At 38.6% G+C, this 27312-nt stretch overlaps 4 protein-coding genes across 4 annotated transcripts; all 4 read right to left on the reverse strand.

Annotated features, from left to right (window-relative positions):
• Nucleotides 1-6826: 6826 nt before the first annotated feature.
• Nucleotides 6827-8437, reverse strand: hoxd9a (homeobox D9a). The gene is made up of 2 exons (XM_083776540.1): nucleotides 7877-8437; nucleotides 6827-7658 (listed from the first exon to the last, which is right to left on the reverse strand). The coding sequence occupies exons 1-2, from the start codon at nucleotides 8427-8429 to the stop codon at nucleotides 7414-7416; spliced, it is 798 nt and encodes a 265-aa protein (XP_083632666.1). The 5' UTR covers nucleotides 8430-8437; the 3' UTR covers nucleotides 6827-7413.
• Nucleotides 8438-10399: 1962 nt separating this feature from the next.
• On the reverse strand, nucleotides 10400-12638 carry hoxd10a (homeobox D10a). Its single transcript, XM_083775951.1, has 2 exons — nucleotides 11867-12638; nucleotides 10400-11108 (listed from the first exon to the last, which is right to left on the reverse strand). Exons 1-2 carry the CDS (start codon nucleotides 12609-12611, stop codon nucleotides 10834-10836), a joined length of 1020 nt encoding a protein of 339 aa, XP_083632077.1. The 5' UTR covers nucleotides 12612-12638; the 3' UTR covers nucleotides 10400-10833.
• A 3507-nt stretch (nucleotides 12639-16145) lies between these two features.
• Nucleotides 16146-18835, reverse strand: hoxd11a (homeobox D11a). Its single transcript, XM_083777041.1, has 2 exons — nucleotides 18229-18835; nucleotides 16146-17422 (listed from the first exon to the last, which is right to left on the reverse strand). The coding sequence occupies exons 1-2, from the start codon at nucleotides 18821-18823 to the stop codon at nucleotides 17190-17192; spliced, it is 828 nt and encodes a 275-aa protein (XP_083633167.1). The 5' UTR covers nucleotides 18824-18835; the 3' UTR covers nucleotides 16146-17189.
• Nucleotides 18836-23215: 4380 nt separating this feature from the next.
• On the reverse strand, nucleotides 23216-24845 carry hoxd12a (homeobox D12a; the record flags this gene model as incomplete). Its single annotated transcript, XM_083776474.1, has 2 exons — nucleotides 23216-24097; nucleotides 24281-24845. 2 exons carry the CDS (start codon nucleotides 24843-24845, stop codon nucleotides 23859-23861), a joined length of 804 nt encoding a protein of 267 aa, XP_083632600.1. The 3' UTR covers nucleotides 23216-23858.
• Nucleotides 24846-27312: the final 2467 nt, after the last annotated feature.

Below are 27312 nucleotides of genomic sequence, written 5' to 3' on the forward strand. Positions count from 1 at the left end.
GTTTGTTAAATTACAAAATATATAGTATTTACAAAATGGTCGTACCCAGATTTTGTAGCGGTTCCAACCTCTAAAGTATAATTATGCCACTATCTCTTTGTATGCCGAATCCTAAAGACAATATAGGAAAACGCATTTCAAATTAAATTGCTTATGTTGTAGATTTGAGTAAATTGACATACTGTTACATTACTATATCATTTTAAATAAATTCTCCATGAAATGTATAGTTCAGTAATCAATTTAACACTTTAAATTAGTGGGTCAAATATGCACTTATATGTTTTATGCAACATGAAGGTGTTTGTTACCGTTTGGTTTGGTTTTAAGATTGGGAAAAAGCAAGTTGAATCATAAATGTTAATTTATAGCATAGGCTACGTGGCCTATACCTTACCTTTATTTCAGGGAATCCAATTGAGACCAAGGTCTCTTTTTCAATGGCGCCCTGTATACAAACAAAGAACATTTACAGCAATGTTTTCTCTGTTCTTTAAAGAACATGTTAGCTATGGTCTTATCTGTTTGTATTTGTGTGCGTTAATAGTTGAACGTAGTACCATACCATAAGATAGCATTTCTCACTATTGTGTAAAATGTCTATATCTCATCTCCCTTTTGGGCCTAATACGGTAACGGTGGCACTGTTTATCAAAATTATGAAGTTATGAAGTGAATAACTTAACGTATATTGTTCTCGTGCCCTGTATGATAGGAAAAAAACATATTTAAGTCTCACCAGCATGTTACAGGAAGAAGAATGCATGCTTCCATTTATCCCTTTGTTTACCACGACAGACAACATTAACCATAGGCCATATATCGCTTTAGTCCTATAGTTAATATATTTTTATTATCGCATCTGTGCCACAGGCGTCCTGGAGCATGTTAAAAAAGCACTATACCATGAGACAAATATCAATGATCAATTCTCGATAACAATATAGTCTTTGCTTAATTCTCTGCTGCAAACGGTTTTGAAGGGCTTGATATTGCTGCATTTGATGTAAAATAAAGGAAGTAAATACACATTATAGATTGCATTGCAATATAAAACGGAAATCTGGTAATCCCATTGTATTTAAAAGTTTTGTAACGGCACAGACTGAACTTGAGTGGCGTGTATAGCACATCATTTAATTTGAGCACGCGGAAAAGCTTCAAAGCGTCTATGGATGCCTTCATTTGGTAAAACTATGAAGGCATCCATCAGCTTGGGATCATCGAAGGCTACATGATCCCAATCATTCGGACCCAATGTGATATTAAAATCTAGTAGTAGTGTCATATAACAAATGTTGTAAAATGTTACAGTATCAGGATTATTATCACAATTCATATTATTTATTTTGAGCCTTTTCCTAATGAAATATAGCCAACCAGATTTGTTTTCGTTTTATTGCAAATGCATGCACATGCAAAGTCTAGGAAAATCAGGTGCACATGCACAGTATATTCATGATCAATTATTAAAGTAGTACTCGTTTAATACATGCAGGGTGTTTATGGCCATAACAGGGGGGGGGGGGGGTAATGAAAGGCCTACACTACTAAAACATTTGTGCACGTGATGCTTGTTCCTATAGCTTTTATACTGTGCAACATAGACATTTTATTAGACTTTTCAAGCGCACACACACACACACACACACACACACACACACACACACACACACACACACACACACACACACACACACACACAGAAAGTGAGTGAGTGAGTGAAGTGAGTGAGTGAGTGAGTGAGTGAGTGAGTGAGTGAGTGAGTGAGTGAGTGAGTGAGTGAGTGAGTGAGTGGAGAGGGAGGAGGGAGAGAGAGGGGAGGAGTGAGTGAGTGAGTGCATGAAGTCTGTGTGTGTGTGTGTGTGTGTGTGTGTGTGTGTGTGTGTGTGGGTGTGTGTGTGTGTGTGTGTGTGTGTGTGTGTGTGTGTGTGTGTGTGTGTGTGTGTGTGTGTGTGTGTGTGTGTGTGTGTGTGTGTGTGTGTGTGTGTGTGATGAACAGGGTGCCAGTTTTAACCTTTTGAGGTTCAGAAGTTTTTCCTCACCACAAACACATTGTACATTTGACAGCCTACATTTTTTTAATTATTGAGAAATGTCTGTATCCTGTATAGAGGCAGTTTTCATGGATAAACTATATCCATATAGGCGAATTCCAAGTAACGCTGTTTTGTTATGATAAAATAAAAATAAAAAGTGAATCAGCATGAGCACTGGCTTGTTGGCTTGTTGATTCCAAACTTTTACATAATAATAAAAAGGCTTATTAACATATCTTTACACGATCTCAATGATTATAGGCTACCGTACTTATATTTATAATTTAACTTATTTTCAGAATCTTGAGACCAACCGTGTATAGGGAGTCAAGTGATGTGTGTTATGTGCATGCACATAACACACTATAGTCATCATTCTAGAGAGGTCAATAAGAGACACACTGTGTTAGCCAACAACAGTCAACAGTGAGAGCCTGTTCAGACTTAGAACCCTGTATTGTTTCATATCAATATAAGTATATGACCAGCATAATCTCAATTGAAATGGCTCCAAGTCCATCCATTTATAAACATGTACATCCTCTGATGGTTTGCAATGATAATGAACTTTTTATGATTCAATTTTGAGAACCTTCATTCAATGATCCACCCAACGTACATACTTTTTTCACTATAGACCTATTCTAACTAACTACTTAGTTACTACAACATTTTCCCATTAAAAAGTTGTTTCATTTGTAGGCTTTTCTTTCCCAAGTGTAAGACTAGTAAGAGTAAGAGTAGGCTACTATATAGTCCTTACCCGTATGAATATATATGAACACCAAATTACCGTTTGTACTGTGTAATGTGATTTAATAGATCATATTATTGATGTATGCATTGAGTCAGTCTGCTGTCAGAGGCACTCGCCAACCCAACACCATACGTTGGTTAGACACATAAAATACCACCAGTCCTACGTCAATAGTCCGACAACCGCTCCCGTCGCTCCTGTCGCTCCCGTCGCTGTGGGTTAAAACTGTGCTGCAGGTAAAAAATCATCTGTGTCTCCCGACATGTGCTGCGGGTTAAAACTATAACCTGTGCTGCGGCTTAAAACCCGTGGCTGCATGCATGTGCTGCGGGTTAAAGGTATATTCAGTGATTTCACTTAATTCAAATATCACTTATTTTTTTGTTTGCTTGTGATAATCCTCCCTACTATAGAGTGTGCTGACCATATAAGGAGTTCCTCCCTGTCCCTAGTTAACCCCTGGGGGTCAAAAAACCTCAGGTTTCGTTTTTGACGCTCTATCCTGATTGGACGAAAGGCTGGGTCCCACAGCCAAAAACGAAACCTAAGGTTTTTTGAGTGAAATCACTGAATATACCTTTAAAACTAACTTGTGGTGGCCTGGCGGGTTAAAAATCACCTGTGACCCTTCAGAAATATAGGCCCCTCCCACCGATTTAGCTAGCCAATTACAATGTCAAGTCACCCCTGTGATCATGTGTAATTAATTAGGAGGAAATGTATCCCCCCAAAAGCATGTTTTTGCAACACACATTTACATGTTTTGCATTTGTGGCGCCCCCTATGGATGAAAATGGAATTGCTTTCGACATGTGATTATGAAATTTGGGGTAATTGAACATTCCCTTGTGATTCGTCCACTAAGCCGATTACAGCCGAACGATACAGACTAAATTCTGCATGTGGTGTTTTAATCGGAGATAGGATCAGAGATCATGTGTACCGATTTTTGTCAAATTTGGACAAAATCTGTAGCCTAAGTGGAAGAGCAAAAAGTGTTTTGAAGAAAATTCTAAATCTAAGAAATCTATCCTGACGCAAATGGGCGTGTCCTATATGGGGAGATGTGTCATGACCCAATGACTACAGTTCAATAGTTATAAGGCAAAATGTAAAGTGGGCTGTTATAGCGCCACCATGAGGTTATTACATTAATTTTAATAATTATTATGAACCTCCCCTCGACCCCTCCAAGTGTTGTAACTGTAGCCCTTACGGTTACAGTTTTGCATTTTCCTATAAGCCAATGTGACATTTTAATTCACTAATAAATTAATTAACAGCTTAAATGTGTTAAATTGAAAAAAGGGCTTCGGGCAATGCCTGTGTGAAAATGCAAAGCGATTGGTGCAGCCAGTGAGGAGCAGACAGTGTTTTCAGACAGACAGACAGACAGACAGACAGACAGACAGACAGACAGACAGACAGACAGACAGACAGACAGACAGACAGACAGACAGACAGACAGACAGACAGACAGACAGACAGACAGACAGACAGACAGACAGACAGACAGACAGACAGACAGACAGACAGACAGACAGACAGACAGACAGACAGACAGACATTCCGTTAATTATTATGTCAGTGAGATTACGTTATGTGCAGAAGTATACATTTATCACCTGAAGAAGTGCTTGAACAATCTTCTTATCTGTCGATCAGCATTTTTGCTAATTGCCCAATGTTTGTTTACACTAACATCTGTCTTTCATGTGTTCACTCTCAACAGTGCATGAAAGTTGTATTGTAACTATGAAATACCATGAGAGCAAATTGCAATATGACTGCAGTGAATGACAAGGGTTAAATTACCTCGTGTCAGTCTAGTTTCTAGTCTGAAATGCAGTATATGATTGCATGGCAATTGGACTGTAACATAACATTATTCTGCTATGCATGCCAGATCACATCAACTTATAGAATCAAAGTAAGAACTAAATGATAAATCATGCATTTAAATGGGGAAAACATCCATAACCGCATGTCCTACTTTTCCATCAAAATAGAATAAAGAAAAACATTGCTAGACTGTGTATAGTCATCATCATCATCATTGGCCTATATACTCAACCTTGAATGTAGGCCTATATTCTAGTATATTCTCACTGTTGTCGCTGTTTGCTTACATGAACACAACACCATGCAGGCACTTGGCTTCCCCCCTCTGATGATTGTATATGCATTTGTGCTGATTGAACGTTGATCTGCCATTGATCCGTGCAAAAAACAAGAAATTTCCGCTTAAAGAATTAATCCATGGCTCAGCGTGACTTTTAGTACAGGTCTTCTCTTTCAAAAATGATTTAACACACAGCCAACACTTGTAGAAACACAACCGTAGTTAGGAGACATGTGGCTTAGTGTATAGGCGACTATGGTGCGACACATGCATTACATAATGCATTTATAATTGGCCTTTATAATTTAATTTATGTATTAAACAATTAAAGCATGCGCGCGTGGATAATTTAATTTTGTGACTAACCCTTTCCGCAAGCCTACTACAATATACGAAAGTAATCAAAAATGGATGACACACACACACACACACACACACACACACACACACACACACACACACACGCACACACACACACACACACACACACACACACACACACACACACACACACACACACACACACACACACACACACACACACACACACACACACACACACACACTACATATCGATCAGTGTAGTATTGTAAAATGTGACCAGGTTGCAAACAAGTCATGAAGAACAACGTCGCCCCCTAGCGCTCTTAGGACCCTCAATAATGACGACCCGCTTTTAAAGTAGATGGCCTATTATAGCCTCCCATGGTCCACTCCTAGGCTATTTACTTAGATACTTCCAGATACTTAAATAGTTATTTTTACACACGTTTCTCTAGGCTACTGTCTACTGGTCAGTGGTCACTGATTCTACTATACCATTGATTCTCCAGAAAGCCTTAATTAAGTTTGCAAAGGACTTTCCTCCATGGACGCATGCATCAATGCGGTCAATCCAGGGGGACGTATAGACAACCTACTTTATGACATTTCAATACAATTTAAATGCATTTACTGGATAAAACAATGGATCCAACAGTGAAAGTGACGTCAGACAACAGTCAAAGTTAAGTTGTGGGAACTGGAGTTGGTGAATAAACGTGACCATTAAGGTAGGGGTAATTTCCTCTCAGTCACGAGGACAATTTATCGACCAGACACTCTGGTAGAAAAGTGTCTACATTTCTGTTTGTCAGTAAGAGACACAATCACCCAAGAAAGAGAGTTTCAAAGGACAGTATAATTGCTAGGCTGGCCAATAAACTAATTTAGGCCAGACGTCTAGCCATTTCTATAGCTTTATTGGACCACGTTTCTTCCTGTTTTAAAGCAATTATACGTACAAGTTGAACAATAAATTTGAAATCCGTGCAGCACCTTTCAATCGTAAACACGTTATTACTGGTTCGAATGTGTTTACAATAAAATCCACAATTTGAACCTATAGGAACGATGGAAAAAATGTCGCATCCATTGAAATATTAAAAAGAAGTGTAGCCTATATACACCCTAATTACTAGTTGCCATCTCAGGTGATCGTGCGTGTTGCAGAACGATGTAGTGTAGGCCTATACGGGTCTTGGGTTGAAAATCCCACTGGAGTTAAGAGCTAATTGGTAACAGTACTTTATTTTCAAAGCAAGGCTTATATATATATATATATATGAATATATATATATATATATATATATATATATATATATATATATATATATATATATATATATATATATATATATATTCATACATACATACATACATACATACACACACACACACACACACACACACACACACACACACACACACACACACACACACACACACACACACACACACACACACACACACACACACACACACACACACACACACACACACACCAAAAATGTCAAAATAGCTATAGCTAAAATAGAAATAGAACAACAATAAAAAGAGTTCAAAATAAACTAAATATTAATATCTTAATGTATTTATTGATACTGGTAGTATCGGGACCTTTTCCCCTAGAACGGTCTGTGAACAAAAGCGCAACTGACTCCATTGCGTATACAAACATCCTTTGGGAAGCAGTTTCTTAAGACAGTGGTAAAACAGACAAATGCATATTAAACTTACTTATAGGCAAGCCTATATGTTGTTCTCTCTTGAGATGACCAAAAACAGTCAAAATAGTTTATGTGGTCAGTTTATATATCTTTCCAAAATCTAAACTAATAATAAAAAAAAGATTGACCCCTATATTTGGGATGCGTAATCAACTGGCGTAATGCACTCAACTTGGTTAGGGTTCCCGGAAACCGATCAATATATAATTAAAAAATGTTTCTCCGTCTTTGTAATGTCCAAGGCAAAAAAAAGCTGACGTCCTGCTGTTGTTGAATAATTTGATTCCAGTTCCGTTTCCAATGATGAACTAGCCTACTGTGATATCTAAAAAAAAAAAAAAAGTATAACAAACTAGGCCAGTCTACTTAAAACCCTGCCTAACGTGTAGGCTACTGATATATTTTCCTTGCAATCCCCGCAAATGAGACATGGCATCAGCGGGAAGTTCATAGCTGGTCCTTGCTGCTCCTCTCTCGGTTCATCTTCTTCATTTTCATCCTCCTATTTTGGAACCATATTTTCACTTGTCTCTCGGTTAAACTGAGTATGCGGGCGACTTCATAACGTCGATCTCTCGTCAAGTACATGTTGAAGAGAAACTCCTTTTCTAGTTCTAAAGTTTGATATTTTGTGTATGGGCATCGCTTCTTTCTCGTGGAACGTGCATGAATCCAGTTTGCTGCTGGGTTGTCTGAAAAGGGAAAGATACAAACATGAAGTGGAACATGATTAAGTATGTTTTTTAACTACTATACGTTTATAATCAGGGGCCAATCTGGCGTTTGGGTTTTTTCCGGACCGTGGTATAGCGCTAGACACTTTTATAGGTTTGTTAAACCTCCGGTTTTACACACCCAGCTCGTACAGTTCTGTGGGTTGTAAATCAGGGGGGCTATTTCGTTTACTTACTTGGGTCAAGTTGTTGTTTCTCTTCTTTGGGCTCGCTGTGACTCGAAAGATCACTTCCAATGTTCTCTTTGGGTACTTTTTCGGTGCTTTCGGATACTCCACGCGCAAAATCGCCGGCGGCCGTTCGCGTCTCCGCTTCAAAAGTATCACACTCGGTGCTTTTCGACGGCAAACTTTCGGGCTTTGTTCCATACTGTCGATGGCTGGTGTGAAAGCCGGAAAAAGAAACGTGGTTGGAAATCGGGTCTATCCAGGAGCGAACATATCTGCTGTCCGAGGCGGACAGATGCGGCTGGTGGTGATGCACGTAAGGATGATAGATCCCTGGCAGTGCGGCGGCGGGCTGCGGGTGAACCGAGGACCAGGACGACGGGAAAACGGCTGACTTTGTTGCGAAATTGCAAGAGGCGAAATCCGCGTTGGTCCCCACACCTGATGGCCTCGGGGTCACCGTGTGTGGACCCTGGATAAAGCGCGCCCCATACACGTCCTCCGCTTCGTGCCCCATAATAGAGTCCACATAACAGTTACTAAGAGTGCTACTGGTAGACATTTTTTTGATCTCTTCCTACTCATATAAAATGTTACACTGTTACGGGAAGCTTCCCCCTGAACAATCATAGTATTTTTGCTGGCCTCTTCTACGGGGATTGGTTACATAGATCACGTGATCATATTTACCAATACAGCGAGTAAATCAGTCCGCTTGATAGCGGCATGTTTCATTTATCTGTTCATTTTATAAATAAAGAATGCTTATGTCACACCATGACTTAAGTGTGGAAATCTCTATACTGAATGCACATTCTTTAAAGTCTGCTGTATGATATTTGCCCGTGGAGAGGATGCAGGACTATATATGTTTCAACCTATTTTTTTTATTATTTTTTACAGTCTATGGTTTCAACCGATCAACATTGATGCTCTATATGTCTTCATGTTCGAGAAAACTCTTACAGTGTTGTCATGATACCCCCCAGTGCTTGTAAAATGTTTTATAGACTTCGAGGTCCTCGTAAAATAAATGTAATAACATGTTGTAAAATAACAGACGCCATTTCCGTTCACACTGTGGCGTTTCCATTGTTAATTTCTATTCAACGAAGAATCTTTTTCTGGATTTGTTTCTTTTCCTTCTTTAAAAAAAGGGGGGGGGGGTCACCAGGAAGCAGCGTTTGTGAAGTGATTGTATTCATTCAGGGAGACCCATAATGGCTTTATGTATCAATAAATGTTTTATGAGGTGCGTGTGATTAAACATATAACGTGCCCTTAATAAAAATAGCACTCTCGGTCGGAGAAACAAGCACGTCTGAAAGGTCGGACATAAGAGTAATGCAGATCATGTCATTTATTTTATTAAACAGAGTAGTCGTTTTTGATATTATTAGGCTATAGTACAACTTAGTGACCTTCAATAGAAACTCAAATATGTGTTGCTGATGAACTCAACCACAAGAACCACAGGGCAACGCCAAGTCGGACTGATTATTATAGCTTTAGAAATGTCTACTCATAGAACATTATATGCCATTATACAGTATATAGGCCTAGATGAAAAGACCGTGAGAAAGCCTGCGTGACCTGACCAGTGACCACCAGGCTATATTGCAGCGGAATGAAGGAAAAGCTTTAATTTGTGGAATGCCAATTAATTTGTGATGCACGTCACGCAGATGATCAGTTTCTGTTCGGCGATCAAAAGTTGAAAAATAAATAGGCTGCCGCGCATAGACCCCATAAGATAAATAAATAGGCTGCCGCGCATAGACCCCATAATATATAAGTGGCCTTCTATGTGTTTGGTACTCGAAGGCCTGAAGGAGTAAGAAGAAGTAACCCCACTTAATTGTATTGGCGCTGATTAGCCTACTATATTTATTTATCGGTATATGAACACATATGCGTTTAGGTAACTCTAAACAATCCCTGGCAGTAGGTGTGTAGGCTACTGTATAGGTCGGAAATTCGTTCACCACGGACAGTAACGAATAGCCTACGTATAATGTCCACAATTAGCCTAAGATTATATTATAAAATGTTCATAGTTTAAAAGGAACTATAGTGCTAAATAGTTATAGCCCTTTCCACTTTCCACTAGAAAAGGGGATAGTTCTTGAACCGAAGGAAATATATTATTGGAAATTCTTCAACGAGAGAGTGGTGAAAGGAAATGCTATATGTATGTGTTTTGTTTTGCAGGAACGTTGCTGAAGAGTATCTGAAGGTCGATCATCTATTATCACTTTTTCTTTCTCGCTTTGCTAGAATTAAGATGAAGCAGAACTGAAAGAATCACACACACAATGGCCTTTCAAAAGTAGGATATTATGCCTAAACTTTGAAAATAAAAGGCATCAAGTTAAGCCTATATGCGTGGCTGGCTATATCACCTGCAGGGTATTAATGGAAAACACATTTAAAGGTGGGACAAGTACAAATGTTATACTTTGACAATTTTATTGCAGGATACATGCCACAAACATGCAATAGATTCACAATAGATTAACATTGCGCGCTGCCACTATAGGCTTAAAAACATGATCACTATATTGAGCAACCGACTTGCGTTCACTAGCCTATCACATTTTGCATTATCCAACATTATCACACTAAGTAGGCCTAAAATGTGCTTTCATGTCTGAAATCAACGCATTACTGAAATAGATTTATTTCCGAATACCGTAGGTCGCCATTGCGACATCTTCTTCAGACACAATGTATTGACTGCAGGAAAAAAACAAAAACAATATCAACTACTTAATAACAATACAATAACAATAATTTAAGACCAAAGTGTTACCCTGTGATAAAAACAAAACAAAAATAAAGTAATAAAACAAATGCATATACAATCACAGCTTCTTGAAATTGATCGAGAAAAGTCCAATGCTGCAGTAGCATCATCAAACACAAATAGGGATGATATAGACACCAACACACCGATGCATGCAATCTCACGAAAAGGTGAGATTTGAGGTAAGTTCCCGAATACGATTTTCCCTGCTCATTTTCTTCAGCTTCATCCTGCGGTTCTGGAACCAGATCTTAACCTGCCTGTCTGACAGGTTGACACCCTTGGCGATCTCTAGGCGGCGCTCCCGCGTTAGATACATGTTGAATAGAAACTCTTTTTCCAATTCTAACGTCTGGTGTTTTGTGTAGGGACATCTTTTCTTTCTTCCACTTTTTGCAGTTAACCAATTGCTTGTTGGCGTGACAGTCTTGCAGTCTGCAATGGAAACACAAGCCATAGCAGGATGACACATGCATTAGTTGTAATGTGGATTTCACCTTTACAGAATGGAAAAATGCTTCTCCCAATAAAATATGTCCAGCCAGGTAGCCTATAATGTTATGTCAAGTGCCATATAGGCCATACATTTAACTGTATGGATTTAGGCCTCAAATACTTTCATCAGGGTATGAATAAATCGTTAGGGGTAGTTTAAAACTATTGCAATAATTGATAGAAATGCCGTTTTTAATTAACAGCATATTTGGTGTTTGTGCAGACAAATATATTGATATATGTCCGCTCCGCACACAAACTTGTGAAATAATGGAGACCAATAGCTTTATGCTTTGAACAAGTATACTGTTAAGTATATGCCTTATATATCCTAGAGTTTAAACGAAATTATGAATGCATTACCTTACCGCAATTGTATTCTGTATAACAATTAGAGACGATATGTACATGCGTTATATCCTCATCAACGTGTATACAATTATATATGCTTTTTAAATAGAAAACAAATAATAATTAGGCTATATTCATATTTTCAAAAGTAGAGGGGGGAACAAAACACCTATAGTGTTATATTCGCTGTTGCCTATCCCTGCACCTATCCCTGCAACCTGAGAAAGGCTCTCATTAAACATTACGACTTTAGGGTTGTTTGTGTTTTATACTGGGGTTTTATGATGCTGGAGTGTTCGTATTACAGCGCCACACGATCAAACCTTTTTATTATAAGCTATACCCACCTTTCGCTTCCTTCTGTGGCAACTCAGGGCTGGAGGCAGAGGCTTCTGTGGAGCAATGCCTCTCTTCTGCGCTCGACTTCGGATCTGGACTTTCTGCGGGAATGGGTGTTATTGTTGAGGTCTCGCGGTTTTGCGGCGATTCTTCGGTTTTCTTGTCCACCTCGGCAAATGAAGACAACTGCGACTTGGGAGTGACTCTGTTCAGTTGCATCAGTGTGGTGCTTGGGCTCGTCGTCTCGTGGCAGTAGTCCTGGTGTTTCCCACTTGCGTACGTTTGACTCAGTCTGAAATACCCTGGAACTGGGATCTCGGGACCGTCAACTGAACACGATTCAGGAATAATGTTAGAATATGCAGGGATATCTGACGTGCCGACTTTTGCTCCCTTATCCGAATACATGCAGCAGTTACTCTCTTCCTTTATGTTGTGTGAAAATGTACAATTTGTCATCTGGTTGTTGTTGCGTTGAATGGGGTCTATTCTGCAAGATCTGTTCGGATCAGTCCAATTGTCTATTTGAGGTATGTAAGAGTGGACATTCATGCCCAAATTGTGGTGGTTGACCTCCCCTCTTTTGCCGAAAGACGGCAGGAGTCCACAGGTTTGCATTCCGTAAGTTCCCATTTCTGAACCAGACGGCATGTACATGTTGCTGTTGGAGTAGAAGCTGTCCGCCCTGCAAGCACCAATTAAAGAATCCACTAAAAATGTATTTGCCGCAGGAGAGCTACTGGGGAAGGACATTTTGTTATAGGTTCTATAGCGGAGGATGTCCTTTGTAAGCTGACATGTCTAGGAAAACAATCTCCGTGGAACTCAGGATGCCTCTCTCTACCACATGACAAACCCACCAATGAAATTTGAAAATGGCCTTGAGACGCAGCCTGCTTCCCCTCCACACAGACGCATTGACTCACACTTCAGATGCAGACGTGGTCAACAGCGACCTCTACGACGCGGACTTGAAATTGGTTTTTATGTTACTCACAAAAGGGATATCAGTATCACGACTATTTAAGTGAATCATTCTTAATAGGAAATAATAAAATTAATGAAAACAAATCTGGCAACAGAAAATATATCATAAAATGTCATCCGCAGAAGCAACATTTCTTAACATACCTGTGTGCAGTGCTGTGTGTGTGTGTGTGTGTGTGTGTGTGTGTGTGTGTGTGTGTGTGTGTGTGTGTGTGTGTGTGTGTGTGTGTGTGTGTGTGTGTGTGTGTGTGTGTGCGCGTGTGTCCACCTTTATTAGCTTATTACATTATTTTGCACAATATGTGATGTTTAGTGCGTGCATGCTATAGTGCATATAAGAAACAACTATGTCATGTGACATATTCTTTACTGCACTGATTACAGGCATCTGAGTCTATACGAATACGAGAAGACTAGACCATCATTTCTGTATATTTGTAGGCTATGATATGTGAGCCACTCTTCCAAGGAAAAGTAGAATAAGCGTCGATGTAGGCTATAATTGTTTTGGTTGTAGGCAAATGTTAGGCCTATTTATAATGTTAATTAATACGTTTTTAATGTTTTTACATTTGCATCTCATTAACCACGTTTCAACGTTATACGTAGGCTACAAGAAAAATCAATATAGTCTATACAAAACTAACGTGTTGAAATGTCCTGTCTGTGTCAATAACAAAGCCAGAAGGTAGAGACCATGCATGCATCAACCTGTTTTGTGATAAATATTATAAAATATAAGATAATATTTTAGTTAATTTAAGGTGCTGATTTAGTTTCATATATACTCGCCATATTTATGCATGATTATTTTCCATTTCAATGTTCACCTTAACGATATAGGTAAAATGCAATGCACCTTTATTAGCTTGTTATACATTATTTTGCATAATATGTGATGTTTAGTATTCAAACAGCCTGTCCAAACGTCAAGTTGAAAGCAATGTTTTTCGAAGACACTGCGTCATTGAGTCCTTTTGTATACGCTCTTGGCTGCTGCAGTAAATGCGAGATTGAAATAAGCAGAGTAAAGCATACAATCTAGTCAATATACAAAGTTTAAGGTTAGCAGAGAGAACAGCAGCCTCGACGAAACTATATAGGAAAACAATGAACTAAGCATCTGTCTAAACAACATGCTAAATAACATTCTTAACTTTTGTGGTTAGAAACATTTGGATACACTGGTGCCACATCGAAATATTTGGAGCCGGACAAAGCATATACAAAGGGCACAAATATTTGGAGCCAGGAATCAAATAACCGAACATAATCAGACCTTAAATTGTGGGTTTGTTGATGGGTTTGTTGCTGTGCGTGTGTGTGTGTGTGTGTGTGTGTGTGTGTGTGTGTGTGTGTGTGTGTGTGTGTGTGTGTGTGTGTGTGTGTGTGTGTGTGTGTGTGTGTGTGTGCGCGCGCGCGCGCGCGCGTGCATGCCATGTGAATGTTTTCCCCAATCTGTTTGGGGCCCGGCATATAGTCCGTAAACATAACACCGTGAAATAATTTGCAGACCATCACCACCACCAGCACCTATCACGTAGAGTAGCACATCTTGCATATAGGATATATAGCTGTTAAATACGTCCCTGCATGAGATAAAATAGTTTAATCGTAAAAAAATAAATAAATGCATATAGCTTCCACTGCCTTCCAGATCTTCTGCAGTTGTTAACATTTTAAAGCTGATTTATAAGGACTAAAATGCTAACAACCATTTCCTATATTGTGAAATATGACAGGCCTATACACCACATACAGCTCAATACATGGAAATAGCGCTATAAACAGAGTGATTAGCACTTTAATTTCGTGCTGTGTCAATATTTTCTCTATAGGCCTATACGTATATATAGCTAATTTAATAATTTAAATTGCTGGGGTGCATGCTGTTTAAAATAAAATCCGAATTCCATCAAGTCTAAATAACAATTGGCATAAACGAAAATACACAATTCAACATACCGGTATTTCATATCAGTTTATAATAGCCTTAGCGTGATGATTGGTATTTTGACAAAAACGTTGAAAAGTACAAAATACAATTTTAAAGCCAACATTGTACCGTTTTCCATAATGCCTATATGTGCGGTTATATACGTATAACGCAGTGCTGAGTCAGCGACAACGTGCAAGTTCTTCATATAATATATAATCACAATTCTAAACCAAAGAACATTAACCCATTGCTTTAATGTGCAAGTGCAATAAAGTAATATTGTAGATTCGTCCTCCTATAAGAACTGCTGCAACCTATTTCGTGGTTTCGTTAGGCATGCAAATAGGTTTGCAATAAACTAAATTATCAGGCAAATGGCTGTTTAGTGTTTACATGTTATTAAATGGCCTAATGCTATGGGCTTATGTTCTACAAAACACAACGTAGGCCTATAGTTAACTTAATAACTAACAGAAAGTTAAGTTAGTTAAGTCTGAAATATTCAGGTAGGGCTCATTTCGGCTATCATTTGCCAGAAAGAAAAACGAATTCAATTATTTATATATGAAATCAAATTATATATATATATGATATTATGATTATTGCAGCTCAAAATGATCGGAGTCACTGTAAAAGGCTGGATTCGAGAGCCAAGACAACAATAGAAACAGACTGCTGTTGAATCGGTGGGCTAACATGTGGCATATAGTTCCACTGAAGGTATATAATAATGAATACAAAATACTGCCTCTTTTCAAAGGACATAATTCGGGTCACAGTGTCTATAGTTATGGATAATGAAATTAAAAATAATAATAACCATCAAACCTTGTGATATATATGCTTTTCAATGCAGACTTAAATGTTAAATATTGCCTTCATGCATGCAGGGCTCACCGGCTCAGTCTGCAGCTCACATTATCAGTTAAAGTTACAAGTCTGCCCTCATGTGGATAGAATGAGAATTAACGCGAGAATGTCGAGAGAACTTGGCCTACACAGTGGAACAATTTTAGTATAGGCTACAATGTCATTGTCATCAAAACATTGAAAAAAAACGTCAGTATTTATAGCTGAATTCCTCCATGGCTCTACATCCGATTATTTCCTCTTCAAACAAGGCCTCCAGTAAACAAATGGGTGTACACTGTATACATTTCACATGCACCCATTTAATTATTGTTGTAGCTTCCCGCAGTGAGAAATATTTGACATATTGTTAAAAAAAAGAATGCATTTGTAATCAATGCATTGAATATGTAGATAAATATATTTTTTATTGACCAAACACATGGTTACAAAAATAAAAGTATAGACATATAGACCATATTGATGCCAATGGTGCAGATACCAGATAATTTATACTCCAATTTGGGGACAAATGTATAGCAGTAGCCTATCGTTCTTTCATGAGTCATTTCAGGGGGAAATAATCCGGTTTAAATTGACATTTTACACAGCATTTTTATTCTAGCCATGAGGGCGGATTCTGCAAATGGGAATGGTCCGGGGCAGTTTGCTGCCATTTGCGGATTTCTCCAAAAATACGCTCTATTCCCATTGAAATGCATTGGCAGAATCCACCCTCACAATTAACTGTAAAACGGACCCATGTAAAAAATATATTCTCCAATGTTCTCTAGCTGACTCACACGAATACAAAATGTTCTTCAATTGATTGAATAACTCTAATTCGGTAGCTAGATTTCAATACAACATTGTGTATACACAATGTTGACTCCATGGTTATAGCCTGGAGTCAAACACTTCCACACAAGAAAATGCAGTTCAATTCTGGGGGTTGGAAAACCAAAGGTTCAATTGCCCCTATTTAGACATTTACAGCTACTTTTATTATACTGTCTAGACGGTTCAAGGTTTAGTAAACAGTTTTGTGTTATACATGGGAATAAAAAGCCCCGACATATAATATACACCAGATTTCGAACGGTGACAAATCCCAGTTATAGGCTATGTTGTGTGGACTTGGACTATATCCGACTTTGGTCACATAAAATATATTCGTGCCTAATACAGCAATGGTATGTCTACTTTATTTCACAGCACAATATACATCACATGCGTATGCATACACAAATAGTCTTGACTTAGACCAACTTTTATAAATAATTTCAGAATATAACCTGGCTGTAAATATTTGCTAACGGCAATAACGCGCGTAAACGCATGAAAGCAAATAAATATTGTAGATATTGTTCACAAAAATAAGTTGATTATGCAAAGAAGATCAGATCACTGTAAATTAAAATGCGTTTCGAATGACACCATTTTGATGTCCATCCATGTTCCGATAAAAAAAACAAAAAAGGCCCAATATAGAGCCAGAATTCGGCTGCTTGCACCCCCGTGTCTTTGAACTATAGGTTATCGTGTATCGGATGATATCAGAATAAGGGATTCCCGGTGAAATACTGTAAGCGATCCCGGTTCAGCTTCTTCTCTTTCATTCTCCTATTCTGAAACCAAATCTTCACCTGGCGATCGGATAAATTTAACATTCTGGAAAGCTGAAGTCGCTTTTCTTTGTTTATGTACACGTTGAAGAAGAATTCTCGTTCAAGTTCTCGTAGCTGGTATTTGGAGTAGGGGCATCTCTTTTTTCTGGTTTTTGTTGAACCTATAAAAGAAAACAAGATATTTTGTTGGAGGGGAAGCAATTCATAACAGTTGTTCTAATTAAATGGATGATACAGTTAACAAGTTGGGTGGACAAATAAACTGTTGTCTCAACTTGTCTACGCAGCACAAAGGCGTGCATATAACAGATGTGCACGTGTGCGTGGGAGCGCGCGACATGCACTCTCACGCGCGCGCGCGCGCGCTCACACACACACACACACACACACACACACACACACACACACACACACACACACACACACACACACACACACACACACACACACACACACACACAGACACACACACACACACACGGCCTAAAAATACATTAAGTTAATTTGACTTTAAAAAAGGTTTACATTTAAAAAGGTATACGGGTTAACTGTATCATGTTACATGGACATTTTTCTGAAATTCTAGCAGGTTAACATATGCCCATGCCATACATGGCCTATATAGGCTATGGAATAGCACTAGCCCCTATAATAAAATGCTATGCAATTATCTTAAGAGGTCTGCATCCTATAAGAAATATTTCCATTCCCGTGAATGAACATACGCGTCAATAGCCTACATTACACATTTATCAGAAAAATAACTTTGGGACACTTAAATTTTTCCCATTGTAAATATCTTTACAGCCATAAAAGTAAAGCTTATTGGGATATAAAATCTTTTGCATGCTTATAAAGCGGCACATAAAACTAGACCGACACGGTATGTGAACATCTCGGTTACTAGCCTACTATATGGTGTTCATACTAGGCTAGTAAAGGCTACTATTGTCTGGAAAGCACATACTTTGTTCGTTGTTCCCTTCCCCGCAGTTAGAGGATGAATCTTCATCGATGTTCTCAGCAGACTCCGCTTTAGGCTTATCTGAAGTCACCTTATTGTCTGCATCGTCTTCGCTGACGCCGGAGTCTGTCTTTTGTTTTGGTTGTTCGTGGTTGGGTTTCTCCGAGGTTGCACCATCCAAAAACTGATCAAAGCCTTGAGGCAGAACCCCATTTCGGCCAACGCTGGTAAAGAAGTTGCACGGCGAGCTCGTCCCTCCGTGGTGGCCGTACAATGACTCGTTTTTGAATATCACATCCGCCCTGGTAGATGACTGCATCAAGTCCCTGTGCATTATCTCGTCCGTTGAATAGTAAGAGGCGTAATTGCCCCTGTAGTGCCATTTGCTAGGATGGTCCAGTCCATAGTCCCTGAAAGCGACTTCCCGAACAGGTTGGACTTGAGCTATGTTTGCAGAATAGGGGAAATTAATCTGACACGAAGTAGTCTGCGGTAAAAAGGAGGAGACTGATGTGAAATCAGGTGCCGAAACGTAATATGTACAACTCGGTAAGTACATATTTGCGGCGCAGTTGCTGCGATCATCGTATTCCGTCATCTCTCCCCTTCCTTCTTTAGGAATAGCGAAAGCAATTGGAGGCTGGAGTGTGTTAAACTTTGTCCATCTATTGCACCATAGGCGTGTGTAAAGAACCCGCGAGGGAGAAAAAATCGGAAACGTAGGCAGACCTGCAATTCATCTTGATCGATTCTTGAGGTAATTGTGTCATGTGATCCGCAGAAGAAATTACCATACATCAATATCAGTCATTAAAAACTGTCCAGAGAAACTCATGTGGGCTCTTGCACGAGAGTTCATTGGTTGTCGGGGCGCCCAGGCAACTCCTCTCTGCCGTCTTGTCCTATAGCTCACGAAAAGAAAAATTGTGAACCACCACTGGAATATTTATTTCATGGAGGGTTTAGGGGCACATAATCCTCATCACGCAATTATAGTCACTGCATTCTGAGGAATTAGGTTAACCATAATAACAATGCGTTGACTTGGCGCCCTGACTTTCTTTGGGATTTGGAACATTGAAAGTGACCTCTATATAAGGCCATAGCGCATACGCAGTAAGGCTGACTAATAAGATTCAACTATAGCAATGATCACACATGATGCAACTCCAAGTCCACGAGCAAGTCCACCCTTGCTCTTCGCTATACCGACACAAAAGCAATGCAGATTCCAAACCAGATATCATTTAATGCACGTGTATAGCATAACCTACTTTTGACATTATTTGAGGGAAATCATTCGCTGGACATTAATCCAGCGAATAAAGGTATAACCTAATTCTAAAAAAAATAACCTGTATCATAGAAGCTATTGACTAACCATGGTGGAAAAACTCCGTTGAAGTTCAGGCATCCTAAATCAAATAGGGCCTATATGCATCCAATGTGCACGTTTTGATTAAACCAGTAAAATAGGCTAACTCGTGGCAAAGCATATAATTTAGCTTACCTTAATATTCTTAAATTGCAGATGGACGATGTTTTCAAATCCGAATAAAGATTCATATTATAACGTTCAGCTGCGATGTTCTTCGGGCAACGCATTTTCTTCATATTAAGCTAAACATCAAGGTTAAACACGTACAGAGACATTGCCAAGTACAAAACAAGTGCGCTGGCTTTGACCGTCTGCGGTGTGACGTGTTGTGCTCCAAGCATTCACAAACCCTCAGCACTCAAATGATTTTATTGCACAGACAAAGGGAAAGCATTCTAAAGTGCATGCAGGCAAACAGTCTAATATAGGCCTATATAGCTACTTAATATATTCAAGGCTTGGCCAGTATTTTGTTAGTTTAGGTGTGCAGGTTTTGCTTATTAAACATGACTTCTGTTTGCAGTATATATATGCTCCGGATAGGCTTTAGCAGCCTATATCTTTGATAAACTAATTAACACGAACCCTTATGCAGAAGGAGGTCTATTATTACGATTTAAATAAGTAGGCCTACACCATACCACATTTCCTCAACTGCAAATATAAATATATTCCATTTAAATCTCCATGTGTGGTGCTGGAGTAGTTTTCATTTTGTTTAGAGCGTTACATAAATGTCACTATTGTATGAGTTTTCAGGCTAGTATAAGGCAGGCTAATTATACCATGCGGATTATTATTACATTTAGCATATCTAGACCTTTTACGCACTGCAGCGCAAATCTATGCGCGTATCAAAAGCCTTGATTTGAATACTTCCATTCCACTCATGAAAATGAATGTATATATATATATGTGGTATATATTGTAGCCTATATCCAACAGCAAATTCCTAGATGAATACACCTTTAGTATACTAATATAGGCCTAATTTTATTTTATTACAAATGAAATGATAGTGAGGAATGTCTTGCTGCACTTTGTTTGCACTTATTCCCAAGGAAGAAGTATACAAACAAAGTGAGGTTGTAAGTGTTTAGTGTTGTAATAGTCTACAATTAAAACTAAGCCATTGTTAAACACGGGACATTGCAGTTAAGGTCTATAGCTTTAAATAAGTTGTGCACATGCTACGGGTTTGGTACAAAAACAAATGCTATTGAGTCAGAATTAGGTTACAGCTTTTCTATAATAATCACAGCAGCAAAAATCCAAGTGGTTTTTCGCTGAAAAGCCGAGGAACCAACCATTAACAGCACATGTAATTTGACCTTGCCATTTCGGACTAGCTATGTTTGGGAAAGGACTAGTGCGTTTAGATACTTCGAGGGAGAACGTCATTTACACATTGGCATTTAAAATGACTGCTTACAAACGGGTGAAGCTTGTGATCATATTTTTTGGAGAATTACATGAGCCTATACTTACTTAACTTTGTTTTGACGCTCTCAAAACCGAGAATAGCCTAGCTAGCATAAGCTATAATGTTGGAAAGGATCCTGGCCCAAATAAATGAAAGACGTGCAGGTAATTAACATGCAAACACACACGTGTATGTGTATATGTATGTGTGTGTGTGTGTGTGTGTGTGTGTGTGTGTGTGTGTGTGTGTGTGTGTGTGTGTGTGTGTGTGTGTGTGTGTGTGTGTGTGTGTGTGTGTGTGTGTTTGTGTGTGTGCATGTGTAATATGCATATATAAATAAGATTGTGTATTGTTCAGGCTATATACCCTGGCCTATACCCTAATAATACAATGTTTCAAATATGTGGCAGATGAACTTAGGCTATATAGTGCATATGAAACTATATTGTTTATTTTAGGCATGATTTTATGTTGTCCCCTGCTCTTAACAAATGTTTGTATACACAACCGCGTGATTAACTAGAGAGCCATCCCCTTATGCAATGCTCTTTACGTATTTGTGGTTTGTGGTGCCTTATCTTTCAAGGTCATCATGGTGGTCTATGTCTTTAGAACCATACAGACCTAGTGGTGGATAGAATTTAGTCTTGTAAATGTCTAACAGTTTGGGTTTTTGTATGCATTTGGATGCCAGAAGGTGCTGTGTAAGAGTGAATGACGCATGCTAGCTACATTGCATGAAACAAAATTGATATATTACACATATAGCCTATAGGCTACATCTCTAAAATAGACCAAAAGACAAGTGGAGGAGGACGTTAATTGTTTCTAAATTATCAGGAATTTTAATAGAGTTTTAGTATGAGTAACCTCAAAATAGTTTAGCTTTTTCCCCCGTTGCGTGTAAAGTGCTGCTAGTGCGTGCTACAGGTATAGTGGTCCACCATGTACCACTGCAGATTAGGCTAGACATATCGGTATATGTCAGTGATGGAAATTGGAAGGACTCCGAAAAGCTATGGTTGATAAAAGCGACCATATACTATTCCAAATTATGTTGAAGAAAAGTTTAAATATTTACTATATGTGTATAAAGTACACCGTATAACACACGTGCGCAGCATATAAGTGAAAACTCCACCTCAACTGTTTCTCACTTTGTTTGACACCATATACGTGGTTGAATTAATTCCTGATTCAATGTATCTCAATGTAGGCTATATAGACTATGAAGTATATGAAGAGATTGAGAAACGGAAATGAGCAATAATATATAGGCTATGCAACATGTATAGGTATATAGGCATGCAACGGAATCTACTTTCTATCTAACAAATCTATTTTGTTATCTCTTTTTGTTGTTAAAGAGTAACTGTGACTTTTAAAATACTTAAAATGTCCATTGGCTGTTGGTGAATTCCATGTCGATTTTGAGCAGTTGAATTTCACAAAGTATCCCACAGCAGGCGAGGGAAGAATAAATTCATTTTGAAAAATAAAATATAATTGGATTTAATTCTGACGTCACATAAACACATATAAGAACCAGAATTTTACCGATTTAGTAACCGATGGTCCACGAAATGAAACTACCCAATCCGCCTGTATATAAGATCCCCGTACGAAAGTTTGAATTCCACGTCTCCTCTCTAATTATTACACTCCAACAATAATGGAACCTGCAACTAACCTGCAACCGAATGAAGCACTCTGCGCATTGGCAGGAACCGGACATGAAAAGCAATGCCCAAAGCACAGCTTGGCCTAAAACGTTATATTTGATTTCAGAGGGCGTTTGTAGAACAGGCTTGCTGCAGCTGCTAATGGTCACATATGGTTTGAATGTAATATCCACCCACCATTTATTGCAGTTCTATCAGCATTTTCATATAGGAAACAGAGCAGCGTCTCGGGGAATATTGTTCCACATGCTTTCAGTACAACTGCTCGTATAGCCTACAATGAAATAGCCTTTATAAACTCTCCGACAACCGTATGAAACGTCTACTTTTACAGACCAAGGAACATTTGGAACCAACTATGAACTGTACTGAGGCCTGAGGCTATGCAGACAGAATAGCAAGCAACCTCTGGTGGACACGGTCCCAGGGAAAGGCTCTAATTGAGGATATAAAATAACTTCAGAAATGCGGCATTTGACATTTTATTGGACAAGTTAGACAACATGCATGAAATGAACATTCCCCCCCCAACCCAAATACAGATTTGTATTTTGGAGGCTATTTTTTCCATTTATTTATTTCAAAGTTTCCCCGTCCGTCGACAAACATGAACTTGAGTTCAGACTGCGGATTCCAATCCTGCAGACAAACAAAACAGGCCCATAAAGGCTGCATACAAAATGCACACACCGTAGGCTATATAGCCCCAGTTCCAAACGGCCTGCCCATTCATGTTGATGTAAAAGAAAGCAATACACTTGACTTTATACAGTAACTTCCCACACAGCACAACACGTTTAGCATTTTTGTATAGCAATGTCAAAACCTTCTGGACCAGGATCACTCTATAGTATTTAAATTAATTTAACTTGGGCCGTTTAATTCGCTTGGGATTAATCAAATGTTTTCGTGCGTGGATGGATTGTGCGTGTGTGTAGGCCTACAGTCTAACAAGTTCAGCAATACACAAGATTTACATTTTTACATAACAGTATATAGTTTTCATAAACGAATTCGTGCAAGGACGTGCTTCAGTTTTCAAAAGAAAGCACTAAAACGGTTATTTTGTGTCAACTTCCAATCGCACTCTTTTGAGTTAACAATTTTGCCTGTTATCCACATTAACGTGATCAAGCCACGATGCTATATATCAGTACATGGAAAATGTTTGTTCGCGCATCATTAGACGTTTTTTCTTCATTCTTCGGTTCTGAAACCAGATTTTCACTTGCTGATCACTCAAATCCAGTCTGTCTGACAGCTCCTTCCTTTTCTGTCTGTTTATGAATTCATTCATCATGAATTCATTCTCAAGTTCAACGAGCTGCTGCTTTGTGTAAGGCTTTCTCTTCTTTCTGGTTCTCACTTGTGACGAGCACCATGGGACACCTGCAAGGAAAATGGAAAACCATATGAAATAAACATTTTAAGCAGGTGATAATATACTGTGAGGAATTTCTTCACATAGCACACTACAACTTACTTCCCACCAAAGAGAACGGATGAGAAGCTATATGTTTGCAAGCATTCAAAGTGTCCAAATAACAGAATATATAGGTAAAGTCCACTTACCGTCTGCAAAGGTCGGTCTACACGTATTGAGTTTGTTCGAAGATAGGTGAAGTGAATCCTGCGCCTGCTTAGTAACGGTCTCAATCGCTTGATCTGAGGCATTCGGATCGAGCTGAGCAGCAGCAGAACTGTGGGGCCGGCTGTCCAGACTTGAGTATTCATATTTGGAGCTGCGAGTACTGGTGACTCCATGCTCCAGAGGAAAGACGTGTTTACCAGATGCCCCTGGTTTGTGGTCAGTGTCCTGAAAACAGTATCTGCCCGATTCCTCCAAATGTCCCTTGGCATGGCCGATTTGATTATTTACAGGCGCAGAGTTTGGGAGAAACGACGGAGAGTAGCCCCCAAAGGCGCGGTTCTGTGGCGGTGATGATGTGCACGAACTTGAGGAAGTCCACGGGAGCGTGCACACCTCTCTCCTATTGTAGGAGATCTGATGAAGCGCGGGTATATGGGCGCCTCCATTGCCCCGCAAGTTAGAGAAATACAACGACTCTGGAGTAGAAAAATTCAACAGAGAACCAACATAGCCAGTATTTAAAGGATTCCGTTCACACATTTCCATGGAGCTTTCTCACGCGCTTCTTGCTATGCTTTTAGCAACTCCTAAAGAATAAAGGGTAGGTAGCCTAATTGTTGATTTGTTAATACAGTGTCACGTGATATGCAAAGCATGTTCCCTCCCACCCTTGCCCATATAATACTGCAAAGCAAAATATTCCATAAGGAAATATTATTTGTGGGGGTGGGGGTGATGAAGGTAAATTTTTTGCACCATTTTATGTGTTCTTTCTCATTCAGATATTGCTCTGAAATATTCGAATATCTCCAAATCAGAACCCCATATGGCAAACCGTTAATTCGTTGTGGTAACACATGATATGATACAAAAACGAGCAAATTCACATACCTTGCATGCAACATTGTGATACAACCAAACCATTCAGGTCGAGACCCAAAAGAGAGATTAGACGTTTGCTCGGGACCCAAACTAGTAAAAATAGCAAGCGCAGAAAGCATTGCTTCTTACAGCACTGTGACCTTTGGATCAGCTATTTTTACTTATTTTAATTACGGAATTCCTTAGATTTGTTTGTTTTAATTTAAACATATATATTCAAATATATATTTTGCATCATTAGTTTACATGTCGCACGCTCATCACAAAGTAAATGTAAAACAAAACACTTTTGAAAATTCTCACATATAATCTAGGGCCTATGGACGATTATATTATATTTTTTTTGAGAGAAACAAATCCACAGGTGCATTGCTTTAACATGTAATAGCATGGTATTTATTTACAGTTGGAATTGTAAAAAATAAAATACAAGTTAAAAGAAATAAAGAAAATGTAGGCCTATACATATATTACATCGCATCGAGAGCTTTTTAAATGCACACCCATAAGCTGTATCGCTATAGCTCTGATTATTTCAATCAACCCAAGACGACCCACATATTTTGTATAGGCCTACACGCCCAAAATGGATATAACCATCATACGGTTAAACCTACTGTATATGTATTCTATGTAGGCTATAGAACAAAATAGTTTGTAAAACACAGCGCAAGACTGGCCAGTTACATTTATAAACTAAAGTATCAGAGGAAAAACGTGCGACTATAGGCTAGTCCTATTGTTAGACGGTTAAATAACATAATGTTTGTGGTATCTGCAGTCATTGGGGGGAAAAAATATATATAGCTGATAAAACCAAATAGGAAATGAATGCACGCATGACGCATCCGAAGGTAATCAGCACCCCTTTATCCTTTCCTCTCTTTTTTGCAGCCTATATATAGTTTTTGAGATATATATATTTTTATATTTAACAGTTAAGCCTATACAATTCAGCTTTACTTCAAAGATAGGTCGACCATTCCATTTCAAGCTAAATGATTTAGTCAATTGCAATGTTGTAGCTATACAACATTCCACAAATGATGCTATTTCAAAAAGTGTCGCCGCATCATGCCGTAATTTTGAAGTCTCATGTCATGAAGGAAATTCGACAGTATTTAGACATTTGCCATTATCACAGGTACAAAATTAAATTAAAATCAACTTCCGTAAGCCTACCAGTATGTGAACTGGCTGTGTTGCAGCTTTTAAGACATATGCATTGTAGTTCAAGGTCAAAAACCACGCAGGGTGCTGCGTGCATGAGTGATTATATGAAGTAAAACAAGTCCAAGTGCATATCGCCAGTGGTGTGGAGGCTGCATTTCTCTTCATGGATAATTGGCTTGCTCTTTTAAATCGAATAGCCTAATGTGGGACTATATATAGGAGCACATATACTTATGCCATTGTCGATTAGATATCAAAGAGTCAGCAATGTATACCCGTCGGTCTAACCGTCGTTAAGACTATAGCATATATTCAAAATGACAGGGGAGGGGGAACAGGGAACATTTTAAAGCCTACGGTGGAAAAGGAAATTGCAAAGTACAATATGACTAAATCACAAACAATATTTCATGGGGAAATAAATTGAAGTGCTATGGGATTAATCCAGCAGAGGGCGATATACGTCCATAAATAGTTGCATTTATCCATCATTTCCACAGAGTACAAAATAAATCTCAATATCAATGGCCATCAGTTTTAGTATAACATTTGAAATGTTTACCTGTTTTTAAAGGAACTACTAAGGAATCTAGAGCATTATATAGGCTACAGGCATACGTCCTTATATTATATATATGGCATAAACGCATATGCATGGTAACACAGTATGTAGTTGACATATACTCCAGCTGTTACGTTCTTAGTTTATACATGATTAATGATAACTACTTTTGATATATGTGATGTATGCCATGATTTTTGTTTTTGCTTAAATGTATGCCATGCTTTTGTTTTTGCTTAAATGTAAGTCGCTCTGGATCAAGAGCGTCTGCTAAATGCCTAAATTGTAAATTGTAACAGAAAGGAAGGAGCCTATTAAATAAGTAGCCTAAATTGTATCATCTATCATGAGTATTATTATCATTATTTGCCTATTATCAGTTTAATCCGAAATGTA

Source organism: Protomyctophum parallelum (genome assembly GCF_964188405.1).
Source record: "Protomyctophum parallelum genome assembly, chromosome: 11".
Classification (NCBI taxonomy): Eukaryota; Metazoa; Chordata; class Actinopteri; order Myctophiformes; family Myctophidae; genus Protomyctophum; species Protomyctophum parallelum.